The following is a 12598-nucleotide window of genomic DNA, read 5'->3' on the forward strand; positions in this document are numbered from 1 at the left end:
CAGGATGTTTATACTTTGCAAGTTGCATCCTGAGATGAAAGGCTATACAATGTGTTCAACATAATGACTTTGTTCGACTTTCAATCACAGGGGTGAAATGTTCAAAAAAAAAATAACAGGGTCTTTTGAATGAATTTTAATCATAAATACTGATATTTTGCCTGTAGCTTTATTTTAGATCACTTTTAAGGTTACAAGTGTGAGTTTTATACCAGGTGAGCGATGCAGGCCCATTGGGCCTCTTGTTATAGCATGTCAGCTAACCACTCTTAGAATGATGCAGATCTTATTTCAATGTAAGAAAGTATATAACATTATATGGCATTTGACGGGCGTATATTGTTCCGCCCCCGCGGTACTCTTGTTTCATATGGATGTAATGGTAGTGCATGTGTAATATAATAGATTAGTACATTTATCTGATAGCGTTATTTCTAATTTACAGAAATCTGTACCAGCAACAGAAGTTACTGTCAACAGGACTGGACATTCCCGTACCAGCTGGGATTGATCGTCGGGACAGCGACCTGATGCCCAACATGGGGATCGTCAAGGAGACTGGCGGCTTCCAGGCAGACCCACTGATGAAGCCAGCCAATCAGCTGCAGGACGTGGACTCAAACAGCGTGTTTCCTGTAGTGGCCTTCGTCGCCACAGGACTTGTGCTCCTCTTCCTCCTCAACCAGTACTATAAAAGTCGCTCGAAGCCCAAAAAGAGGCGACCAAGATTAAAAAAGTTCCACCAAATATTTACGGGGAAGGTGCCCAGTGTATGATGTTTATTGTGTGTTAGGCAAGTGTGAATCTGAGGGTGAATCTGTGTTAGGCAAGTGTGAATGTGAGGGTGAATCTTATATACTTGTTGTGTAGGTGATATCTGTGTGCTGAGGAAATGTGTGTTAGCTACTGTGTTATGAGGACATATGTGTGTGTTAACCTGTGTGGTGTGGTACTCCATGTGTGAATCTTATTTGTTGTGAAAGTAAAACCCTCGTGTTGTGAACAGCGATGAGTGTTCCCTGTTTGAAAATTGACGGGTGCCATATCCTTTAGAATGTTCAGATAAATGTGAAAATATGGAAAACTATACAATAATTATTTTTGGAGGAGTATCTTCAAAAGGTAAAACAAAAATTTCTAGACAATCCATGGAATTTATTTCAAAATAGGGTGAAAACTACAAAGTGTTGTGGCTTTCGTTTTAAAGTTGTTTACGGAACTCCAATGGTTTAAAATATCAAACATAATTTCATCGGTGTAGCACCTGAATATATAGGGATTGAACGGTGTTTTAAAAAAAAAATCATACGGTTATAAACGCAAATCGCTTACATCCATATTGCATGAAACCCACTAGGGTAGTTGAGTAAGGACGATATTTATAAGAAATTACATTAACTTAATTGTATGTCATATTGTTTTGTAGGATCAAAAGTTTGCAGTTTACACAAATTTTTGACTCATCCTTTTAATGTGAATTAAGGTAACGATATACAACGCACAAAAAACAATTAAATCAACTGTAAATTCTTGCTAGGTATTTAGGTGTAGTATTTTTCAACTGATCCTTTTAATGTGAATTTAGGTGAATACAGGTAATCGACTGTTTATTCTTTATAGGTGTTTAGGTGTAGTGTTTGGAATCGATTGAACATTTGTGATTGATCGTGACATATTTTCAAACGATCGATTATTGTTTATGAACTGAAAGGAAAAACGAACATTTGAAGCATTCCATTTCAACAAAACATATAAAATGCATTGAGTAATTTTAAATACCTAGCTATATAAGCAGAATTGTTGTTTTAATGTAGTTTATTATTGAGATGGCATAATTGTTCATTTGATATATTTCCATGTCTGCTCCATATCACTTGAAATTTTTTCCATATCTTAGTCAAACTATAATCCGTCGTACAGTATCATGATTGATTATAATCAGTCATGGCTGAAATACAGTATAATGACTTGAAATTGATTTCATTAATTGGGACGACCCTCAGATATTTATGCAAGGTGTTTCAATATGTTTCCTTGTCTGATATGCAAGATATGGGAGAAAATGTTCAATATTATGATTGCTTGGTGAAATACGATATTTCACTGAAAATGTTGTTTTTTATCTACTGAATTAGATTTACTGTGCGTAGATGTGCGATAGGAAATTTTCTGTATTTCTTGTCAATATTATTAATGTGTACAAATTCCACACCTGCCAACTACATCATACCATATTTATCCTGAAATAAGCCCAGGGGGGCCCCAACACATAATCTCTGACACAAAGTGGGTGGGTAGGCTTTATTGACTCATTCACCCCTGAAGACACTTTTGAACTCTTCCATTTCAAAGGTTGGAATGGTTCATTATGATCTTCACGGGTGAATGAGTTTCAGGACAAAGAAACAGCATTTATGGGCATTTCCACTGAACTGTAATAGATAGTGGTGCGCTTATTACCAGGCATGGGCTTATTGTCGGATAAATATGGTTAGTTGTTTTCATGTCATTTTCTCTTTATATCTGATTATCCCACCAGCTTACGACACAATTTATTATACTGTTAAAATTACAACATGAACACAAGCATGGAAAAAGGAAGAATGTGTGCTCTTGTGCAAGTAATAACTAATATTAACCCTTTCACCACTTTAGACCAAAATGGACTCATCCAGATCAATGCATGGTAGAGTCAACTAAAGTTACATAGGGGTTAAAGGGTTAAACTTAGTTCCAAAGATAGAGCCAACGCCGTTTCTCTTATTTAGGTTTGGTTGGTTCTGTTTATCCCTTAGCTGGATACCACCCGGTATGCAGGGCGATTAAAGAATAGGGAAAACTAGGTATAGAAGTCAATCGCAACCAGCTCGGGATAAGATGGGTTTTATTTATTCGGAAACGTCTACCCGTTTCGCCCGAACAGTGGGCTTCTTCAAGACGATATTTTGACAAAATTTGTCCCATAAAGTACAAAAAATTGGGGGAATCTTTGCATTGTTATATGTGATGTCATACAATAGATGTCACATGATTATCCATAAACGGTAACTCTAATGTTTCTATGGCCTTCCGCAATGTTCCATCACGTACCGTAAATAAAGCCAGTCTTATCCCAAGCTTGTTGCAGTTGTTATTCCCTGCTTAACGTTCAGCATTTAGTGGAAATGGCACAACTGGTTCAGCCGTTGTCAATATAATGTGACTGGGCGGAATGCTGTGCTGGGTGCCTTCTGCATGGTATTTCAGTGAGCTAGCACTATAAAGTCGGCATCTGATCCGCGCTATCACAAGGAGGCAAGCACACCAATAACATACCCTGTCTCCTGCATACATGCAAGCACGCATACACTACACACATGGAAGCATGTCCTTAAATGACCTTAGCTGTTAATAGGACGTTAAACAAAATTAAACCAAACCAATTGACTTCTATACTTCATGTTAAACTTAGGATATTTAATTGTGAAATTGTCATTTCATTATTTATTGTGTGGGCGTTTGAACAATATTATATTATTTGTTGTATGGAGGATGACAATAGCTGTGAGGGGAAATTCATAGGAGGGCTATTATAATAAGACATTCTTATAATCCCAGGACCGAGGTTTTATTCCGATGTTTCACCCATAGTATTTAACTCATTCACCCCTGCAGACACATTTGAACCCTTCCAATTCAAATATTGAATACAAAAAATGTGAAATTTCAGGGGTGAATGAGTTAAATACTATGTGTGAAACATCAGATTCACCCCTGAAATTTCATTATGAACTACTCCAATATTTGAATTGGAAGGGTTCAAATGTGTCTGCAGGGGGGAGGGAATGAGTTAAGCAATAATTTATATAGAAGAAATAAAGGAAATCAAACTGGGTAAAATTGAAGTCTGGGATCAGATAGGATTTTTTAGGGGAATATTCCAATACATGTATATGTTTATAATATGAAATTTTTAGAAATTTTTAGATATGCCTATTAAAGTATTTGTATGAATAAATATGAAATGTTTGTAATACATGTATTTACCAGGTAGAGTAGGTTGAACCCTCACGAGTGCTGTGTGGTCTCCAAGTGCAATAGTGAACTTTATTCATCCTCTATATCTTTATTATCCTGCTCTTGTTCTGAGTTTAGAGAATTTTAACTTTTTGTCTGCAGCAGATGGAATCTTTGCCACCTGTAAGATAATTTTTGATCTGAGATGCATTGTTGAATTATTGTTGTTGAAAAGGTTTGAATTATTTATTTATACACTAGTAATTTGGTCTAGTGGCCCGTTTCGGCATTAAGTGGTAATTCCAATGTCTAAAGATCGAGATGTAGATTCGCCATTATACGGCCATAAGTAATTTTGTGTCTTGATAATGTTTGTAATAGGTGTTAACTTTATTCATATGTTCATGAATGTTTACATTGCATGTGTATTACAGTAAGTGACTCAAAAACGACATTTTGATCACAGTGTAGCGATCTCTTTTATTATTCCGATGTCCCAGGAGTGAAAGCAAAATTTTTAAAGTGTGCTCAAAGAAAAAGAAAAATCATGGATGGTTAGGGAGGTCACAAAACAAATTCAACTTGCTTTCTCCCGTCCCCCCTCCCCCACTACATTTATTTCTGGACTGGAATAGTCTGGGGATTAAGAGTGTGGTGAAATTAATATTGTCAAATCTAGATACAAAATATGTGAACTAAGCTTCGCTTTCATATACTGGGTAAAGCATTAGGCCTATTGTTAAACCTCTGGTACTCGGAGCAACATCATCAATAAGATTCATCAGTTTGGCAATGTGTCATATCACAGTTTTACTTTATACACAAACAATGTACTTATTCAACGTGTCGCAATATTCAACGTGTCGCAATGTTTCAAAACCATCTGGTCCCTTTGTCAAGCTATGACTGAGTGAGACACATTTAATATGTTTGTGTAGAAAGGAACACTTTGATATTACTCGCAGCACATCAACTTGGACTTCCTTTTTTATCGTGCAATTTTTTTACTTTTAGATGTCTTGATATTTCAGAAAACATTTCCATGCAAGATATTTTCAACTGTATGTTAAATGTTGTACATATATTAATGATTGTCGATCCTTTTTCCAAAAGATGTGGTTAAGAATTTCACTAATCTTTGGTGTATGAACACGGGTGTTAACTCATGGTGTGCCCTATGCAATGTTTGATGGGATGGATGATCATTTGTACCAAACATGGAAAGTGTATTTGAAAGATGGATGAAAAAAAACAAAAAAAAAAAAACATACAAAAAATAATAAAATGGGAATAACTGAAACAAATTGTGTACTGTTTTAATTTCTAGAAAGAATTTCGAAATAACAACTTTTTAATCAAAGTTGTAAAACACTAAACAAATAAGTTTAAACAATTCTGTTTTGATAAAGTATTTGCAATAGTGGTGTATTTCCTTGTATAAATATCACAAGACCACAGGGTTTAGTTCGTCATATTTATTTCATTTGGACATTCAATTACCGAGTATGATACAAACGAAAGGCTCCTGCGAATTCCTCAAAAAATGTATATCCTAATTGTAATAATTGTATATCTATATACTGTAAAGCGCTTTAGAGTGGCTTATGGTAGCTAGATAGGGCGCTATATCAAATGTTGTATATTATTATTATTATTAAAGGAACGCGCATAAAATGTATACATTATTATGGATGATACTAAACAGACAACGCCAGTTATGGATGCATTACACAATACAATCGGGGAAAATATTATAAAATATCAAATACTACATATTTTAATAAAACTCTTAGCATATACACTAAATTATGTCCCTGCTACATAATATTGTACAAACGACCCTGGGCCTGTTTCATGATGTGACGTCGCTCAATTGTTTTCATCATGATTCGTGGTCCGTTCGTCTATCAACACGTGCAATAACTAAGCTAATAATGGTCTGATTTCAACAAAATGTGGTAGGCACATACAGGTTTAAGACTAACCCTTTCACCCCTACGTAACTTCAGTAGACTCTACCATACATTTATCTGGGCGAGTCCATTATGGTCCATAGTGGTGAAAGGACTAAGCTAATAACACTACGCTATCAGGGATAATAATAAGAGAAATCCACACGCTACCTAAATTTGCTCCTTTTTCACGGAAAAGCAAATAGGTTTTAGATTATGTAAATACTCTAGATAAAGGAAAGTTGAAATAGTTAAGTGGACAATTATCTCTTCCGGATATAAAAAAAGTCTAGAGTTCCTCATCATGTGAATGGTAAAACAATTATAAACATAAAAGACATTTTCTACACTTTCAACGACAACACAAATGCTAATGTAGATACAATTTGTTTTTTAGCTCACCTGGTCCGAATGACCATGGTGAGCTTATGCCATACCGCAGCATCCGTCGTCCGTCCGTCAACTTTTCCTTTAAAACGCTACTAGTCATGAACGACTGAGCAGATTTTGACCAAATTTGGTCAGAAGCATCCTTGTGGGAAGGGGAACAAATTTTGTATAAATGATGGGTGTGCCCCCCCCCCTCCCCCCCCCTAAATCCTTATTTAGTCTGGAGCATCCTTGGGCCAAGTTGACTCAATTTTGTATAAGCAGTGGGTGTGGTCTCCCAGGGGGCAGAAGGGCGGGGCCCAATAGGAGAAATAGAGGTAAAACCTTTAAAATCCTTCTCCGACCATCGGGATTAAGGGATTTTATCCTGATTGAGTCTGGAGCATCCTTGGGTCAAGGGGACTCAATTTTGTATAATTGATGGGTATGACCCCCTAGGGGCATAGGGGTGGGGCTCTGTTTGAAGTTTGTTCTCGCTCTATCTCAAGGGCTGGATGTATCTTTCTGAAATTTCATATGTACTTACAGCACCTACCATGGAGTGCTATATCTTTACTTCATACTAACTATTTTAAACATATTCAGGTGAGCGATACAGGCCCTCTGGGCCTCTTGTCTTGTTGTTTATTTACAGGTTTGGAACTCTGCTATAAAGTCATGCGCGAATTACATGGATATGGATGGGAAGCGTTTGTTTGGACCGGAATACAAAGTTATTTTGTCATCTAGTTAACATGGTATAAACAAAATGTAATCCTATGAATGTCACACAATCAGTAGTGTTGACATTTTACTTTAATCCCGTGAATGTCTCACAATCTGTAGTGTTGACATTTTACTTATAATCATGTGAATGTCACACAATTTGTAGCCTAAACATTTTACTTATAATCCTGTGAATGTCACACAATCGGTAGTCTAGAAATTTTACTTATAATCCTGTGAATGTCACACAATCTGTAGTCTAGACATTTTACTGATAATCCTGTGAATGTCAAACAATCCGTAGTCTAGACATTTTACTCAAATCCTGAGAATGTCACACAATCTGTACTATAGACATTTTACTTAAATCCTGTGTATGTCAGATAATCTGTAGTCTAGACATTTTACTTATAATCATGTGAATGTCACACAATCTGAAGTCTAGACATTTTTCTCAAATCCTGTTAATGTCACACAATCTGTAGTATAGACATTTTACTTAAATCCTGTGTATGTCACATAATCTGTAGTCTAGACATTATCCTTAAATCCTGTGAATGTCACACAATCTGTAGTCTAGACATTTTACTTATAATCCTGTGAATGTCAAACAATCTGTAGTCTAGACATTTTACTTATAATCCTGTGAATGTCACACAATCTGTAGTCTAGACATTTTACTTATAATCCTGTATGTCACACAACCTGTAGTCTAGACATTTTACTAATATAATCCTGTGAATGTCTCATATCGTTAGCTGATGCTAATCATGATAAATTTACTTTGTCTTTGATTTCCTTGTCATTGTCATGGTAACTAGATATACTAGTAGTTTGGTTACATGTGTCACACACTGCTGTTCTGTAGTAGTTTGACTCTGCTATACCCAACCACTACCCACAGGACATCCTCCCTGTCTATACCTACAGCCAGTGTACGGTCTGTGTCTGTGTGTATGACCCTGAGGAACTCACCACCTCCACTGATGAGTAGGACCCTGAAGTTGTCACTGTCCCCTATGACCAGGTTCCCCACACTGTCATACACCACATCACGGGGGTTAAATGGTTTACCTCCTGTTTGTGGTGTTGGTCTATATGTACTGGGGATGTCACCTCTATATACAAACAGCTCCTTGAAATCAGTGTCCATCACAACAACATGTTGATTTCCATCACCACCATCACTTTTATGACTGAAATCAGCGACTGCCACATTGTGAGTGACAGGACACTCTGAGATCCTGTATGATTTACACACTAATGGGTTCCCAGTCCCTTTAGCCTTAGTACACACTATTTTACCATCTGTGGTAAATTTGGAGATGTGTTTGGTCATCCCTACAATGACATGGTTACTGGCTGTAATACATATACACCTGGGTTTCTCCTTGGTACTGAATCTGTGTGTCAGTCGTCCTGATACCAGCTCTGTGATGTTGTTGTCATCATCACAGACCCACAGTGTGTGTGTGTTGGGTGACAGACTGATGTCATAGATCATGACATTGTGTTCGACCTGCTGTATTACTTTACCCTTCCTGCCCAGGAGACTTAATGTGTTACAGAACTTGGTCCACACCTGACCATCAGTGGTGGGACATATAGAATTAATGTAACATGGAGACTTCCACTTCTCCACTACCTTGGTCTGTGGCAGTAGTTTGTATGTTGTGTCGGCCCTCTTCACTTTTGTTCCTGACCGTTGTTGTTGTGTAGAGGGTTGTCCCAGATCATCAGATGTTGAGGCTGACCGATCCTGGTCAGTTAAAGTTTGACCTTGACCTGAGGTGATAATTTTTCCCAAGGCTTTTTTCAAGTGATCTTGAGGACTTTCATTTGGAGTGAAGTTGGCAGTACCCAGGACAGGTTTTACAGGGAGACTGTGTGTAGGAAAATGGATCTCACAATATGCATCATAAATATGTATGTGAGAACCACGCTGGAGAGCTGTTTTACATTCATGAATTTGTTGTTTGAGTTGTTTCTCGTACATCTCAAGGTCCTGTTTGTATTCCTTTATCAGCTTGGTATTATCCTCTTCCATTTTGTGGTAAAGAGAGAGTGTCTGTTCTGTAAGCATGTCCAGCTCTTGTTTTAATTTATCTGTTTGCATCTTTAACTTTTGTGACAGCTTCTCAAAAGTACTGGTGTTGTCGTTAAGCAGGGTATCGGTAGTGGTGATGTATTTCCCAATTTGTACAAGATCATTTTTTTCTGTTCTGTCTATAAAGTTTTTAATGTCTGGTTTTTTCTGAGGAGTAATTTCACTTAGCTCACAAAGAGGATGGATTTTGTGAATAGAAGAAAGGCATTTTAGACAAACCAGTTCCTGACATTTTTCACAATACAAGTCTAGCTGTCTCCCCTTGTGGTGAATACATGTCGTTTGACCTTTAATACGGAGAGGAATTTGGCTTAAAGGGGTTGCCATTTTGATGAAAAGCTAAATTATTTGTTGAAGGCTTGAAGATGTTTGTTGTATAAATATATTGTTATCAGTAAACACTCACACATAATAGTTTGTTATGTAAAGAAATGAAAACTTGACTTATAACTGTCCCATCCAGTAGTATATGTTTGTTAAACTTATAGTAATGTAAAAACACTGTAGAATAACTACCTCACGATCACTGAATCCAAGTTTTGCATTCCACACTTCAGAAGGTTCATGTAACATTGGCCATATTTATCCAGCCCTGGAATTCACAATCGCATGATAAACTTCCCTTTAGCTTTGCTGATGAATCTGTCACTTTCCTGCTTACATTGGAAAAGTTTGATCAAAACTTAAAGTCATATGTTCCGCTGAATTTGACAATGCTCCTGACTAGTTAGTAATATCAACAAATTTCTGCTCTGGATACGCCCATCACTGCAGCAATGCGTAGATCTACCTGTTTAGACCTGCAGTTGAGCGAGGTTACCGACAGACATGTATACAGTGATAATAAAGAAATAGATAGTAAAGTAGGTCAGTGGAGGTTGTGTTTAAATAACCTTAGAATTTACATACATGGCGTGTGTCGTCTTAAATGTATGTGTATTCTGTAATGTGATACCTGTACCTAAGGTAGATATATCTGTGTTTTGGGTAATAAGAAATACCTGTACTGTAGGTAGATATACCTGTGTTTTGGGTAATAAGACATACCTGTAACTAAGGTTGATATACCTGTGTATTGGGTAATAAGACATACCTGTACCTAAGGTAGATATATCTGTGTTTTGGGTAATAAGACATACCTGTACTGTAGGTAGATATACCTGTGTTTTGGGTAATAAGACATACCAGTAACTAAGATAGATATATCTGTGTATTGGGTAATAAGAAATAACTGTGGGTAACAAGACATACCTGTACTGTGGTAAGATATACCTGTGTATTGGGTAATAAGACATACCTGTACTGTGGTAAGATATACCTGTGTATTGGATAATAAGACATACCTGTACTGTGTATAGATATCTGTGTATTGGGTAATAAGAAATCACTGTGGGTAATAAGACATACCTGTACTGTGGTTAGATATACTTGTGTATTGGGTAATAAGACATACCTGTACTGTATAAAGATATACCTGTGTATTGGATAATAAGACATACCTGTACTGTGTATAGATATCTGTGTATTGGGTAATAAGAAATACCTGTACTGTGGTTAGATATACTTGTGTATTGGATAATAAGACATACCTGTCCTTTGTATAGATATCTGTGTATTGGGTAATAAGAAATCACTGTGGGTAATAAGACATTCCTGTACTGTGGTTAGATATACTTGTGTATTGGATAATAAGACATACCTGTCCTTTGTATAGATATCTGTGTATTGGGTAATAAGAAATCACTGTGGGTGATAAGACATACCTGTACTGTGGTTAGATATACCTGTGTATTGGGTAATAATACATACTTGTACTGTGGTTAGATATACCTGTGTATTGGGTGACAAGACATACCTGTACTGTAGGTAGATATATCTGTGTATTGGGTAATAAGACGTACCTGTACCTAAGGTAGATATATCTGTGTTTTAGGTGATAAGACATACCTGTACCTAAGGTAGATATACCTGTGTATTGGGTAATAAGACGTACCTGTACCTAAGGTAGATATACCTGTGTTTTGGATAATAAGACATACCTGTACCTAAGGTAGATATACCTGTGTATTGGGTAATAAGACGTACCTGTACCTAAGGTAGATATATCTGTGTTTTAGGTGATAAGACATTCCTGTACCTAAGGTAGATATACCTGTGTATTGGGTAATAAGACATACCTGTACTGTGGGTAGATGTACCTGTGTTTTGGGTAATAAGACATAGCTGTACTGTGGGTAGATATATCTGTGTATTAGGTAATAAGACATACCTGTACCTAAGGTAGATATATCTGTGTTTTGGGTAATAGGACATACCTGTGTATTGGGTAATAAGACATACCTGTACCTAATACACAGATATATCTATCTTAGTTACTGGTATGTCTTATTACCTAAAACACAGATATATCTAACCACAGTACAGGTATGTCTTATTGCCCATTACACAGATATATCTACTCATCGTGCAGGTATGTCTTGTCTGGAATCCAATACACAGATATGTCTACCCACAGTACAGGCGTGTCTTATTATCCAAAACACAGGTATGTCCTATTACCCAAAACACAGGTACATCTCCCCACAGTACAGGTATGTATGTCTTATTATCCAAAACACAGGTATATCTACCTACAATACAGGTATGTCTTATTGCCCATTACACAGATATATCTTCTCATCGTGCAGGTATGTCTTATTAGCCAATACACAGGTATACAAAGATGTAAACGACACATACGAAGCAAAAATGTTTGGCTACATCTATCTTATTACCAAATACACAGGTATATATACCTTAGGTACAGGTATGCCTTATTACCCAATACACAGATATCTATACTCAGTACAGGTATGTCGTATTACCCAATACACAGATATATCTACCATAGGTACAGGTATGTCTAACCACAGTACAGGCATGTCTTATTACCCAGTACACAGGTATATCTTCCTACAGTAAAGGTATGTCTTATCACCAAATACACAGATATATCTGTGTTTTGGGTAATAAGAAATAACTGTGGGTAATAAGTCATACCTGTACTGTGTATAGATATCGGTGTATTGGGTAATACGACATACCTGTACTGTATGGTAGATATGCCTGTGTATTGGGTAATAAGACATACCTGTGGGGTATAAGACATACCTGTACTGTGGTTAGATATACCTGTGTATTGGATAATAAGACACACCTGTACTGTGGGTAGATATATCTGTGTATTGGATTCCAGATAAGACATACCTGCACGATGAGTAGATATATCTGTGTATTTGGTGACAAGACATACCTTTACTGTAGGTAGATATACCTGTGTATTGGATAATAAGACATACCTGTACTGTGTATAGATATCTGTGAATTGGGTAATAAGAAATAACTGTGGGTAATAAGACATACCTGTACTGTGGTTAGATATACCTGTGTATTGGGTAATAAGACATAC

At 36.7% G+C, this 12598-nt stretch overlaps 1 protein-coding gene across 1 annotated transcript in view; it reads left to right on the forward strand.

Annotated features, from left to right (window-relative positions):
- The window catches only part of LOC110453394 (membrane-bound transcription factor site-1 protease-like), a 35819-nt gene extending 32564 nt beyond the window's left edge, over nt 1–3255 (forward strand). The window contains exon 29 of the mRNA XM_021502322.1: nt 446–3255. Within this exon, the coding sequence (XP_021357997.1) occupies nt 446–776 (331 nt within the window). The 3' untranslated portion in view covers nt 777–3255. The remainder of the gene's footprint in view (nt 1–445) is intronic.
- Nucleotides 3256–12598: the final 9343 nt, after the last annotated feature.

Source organism: Mizuhopecten yessoensis, unplaced genomic scaffold, assembly GCF_002113885.1.
Source record: "Mizuhopecten yessoensis strain PY_sf001 unplaced genomic scaffold, ASM211388v2 scaffold7283, whole genome shotgun sequence".
Classification (NCBI taxonomy): Eukaryota; Metazoa; Mollusca; class Bivalvia; order Pectinida; family Pectinidae; genus Mizuhopecten; species Mizuhopecten yessoensis.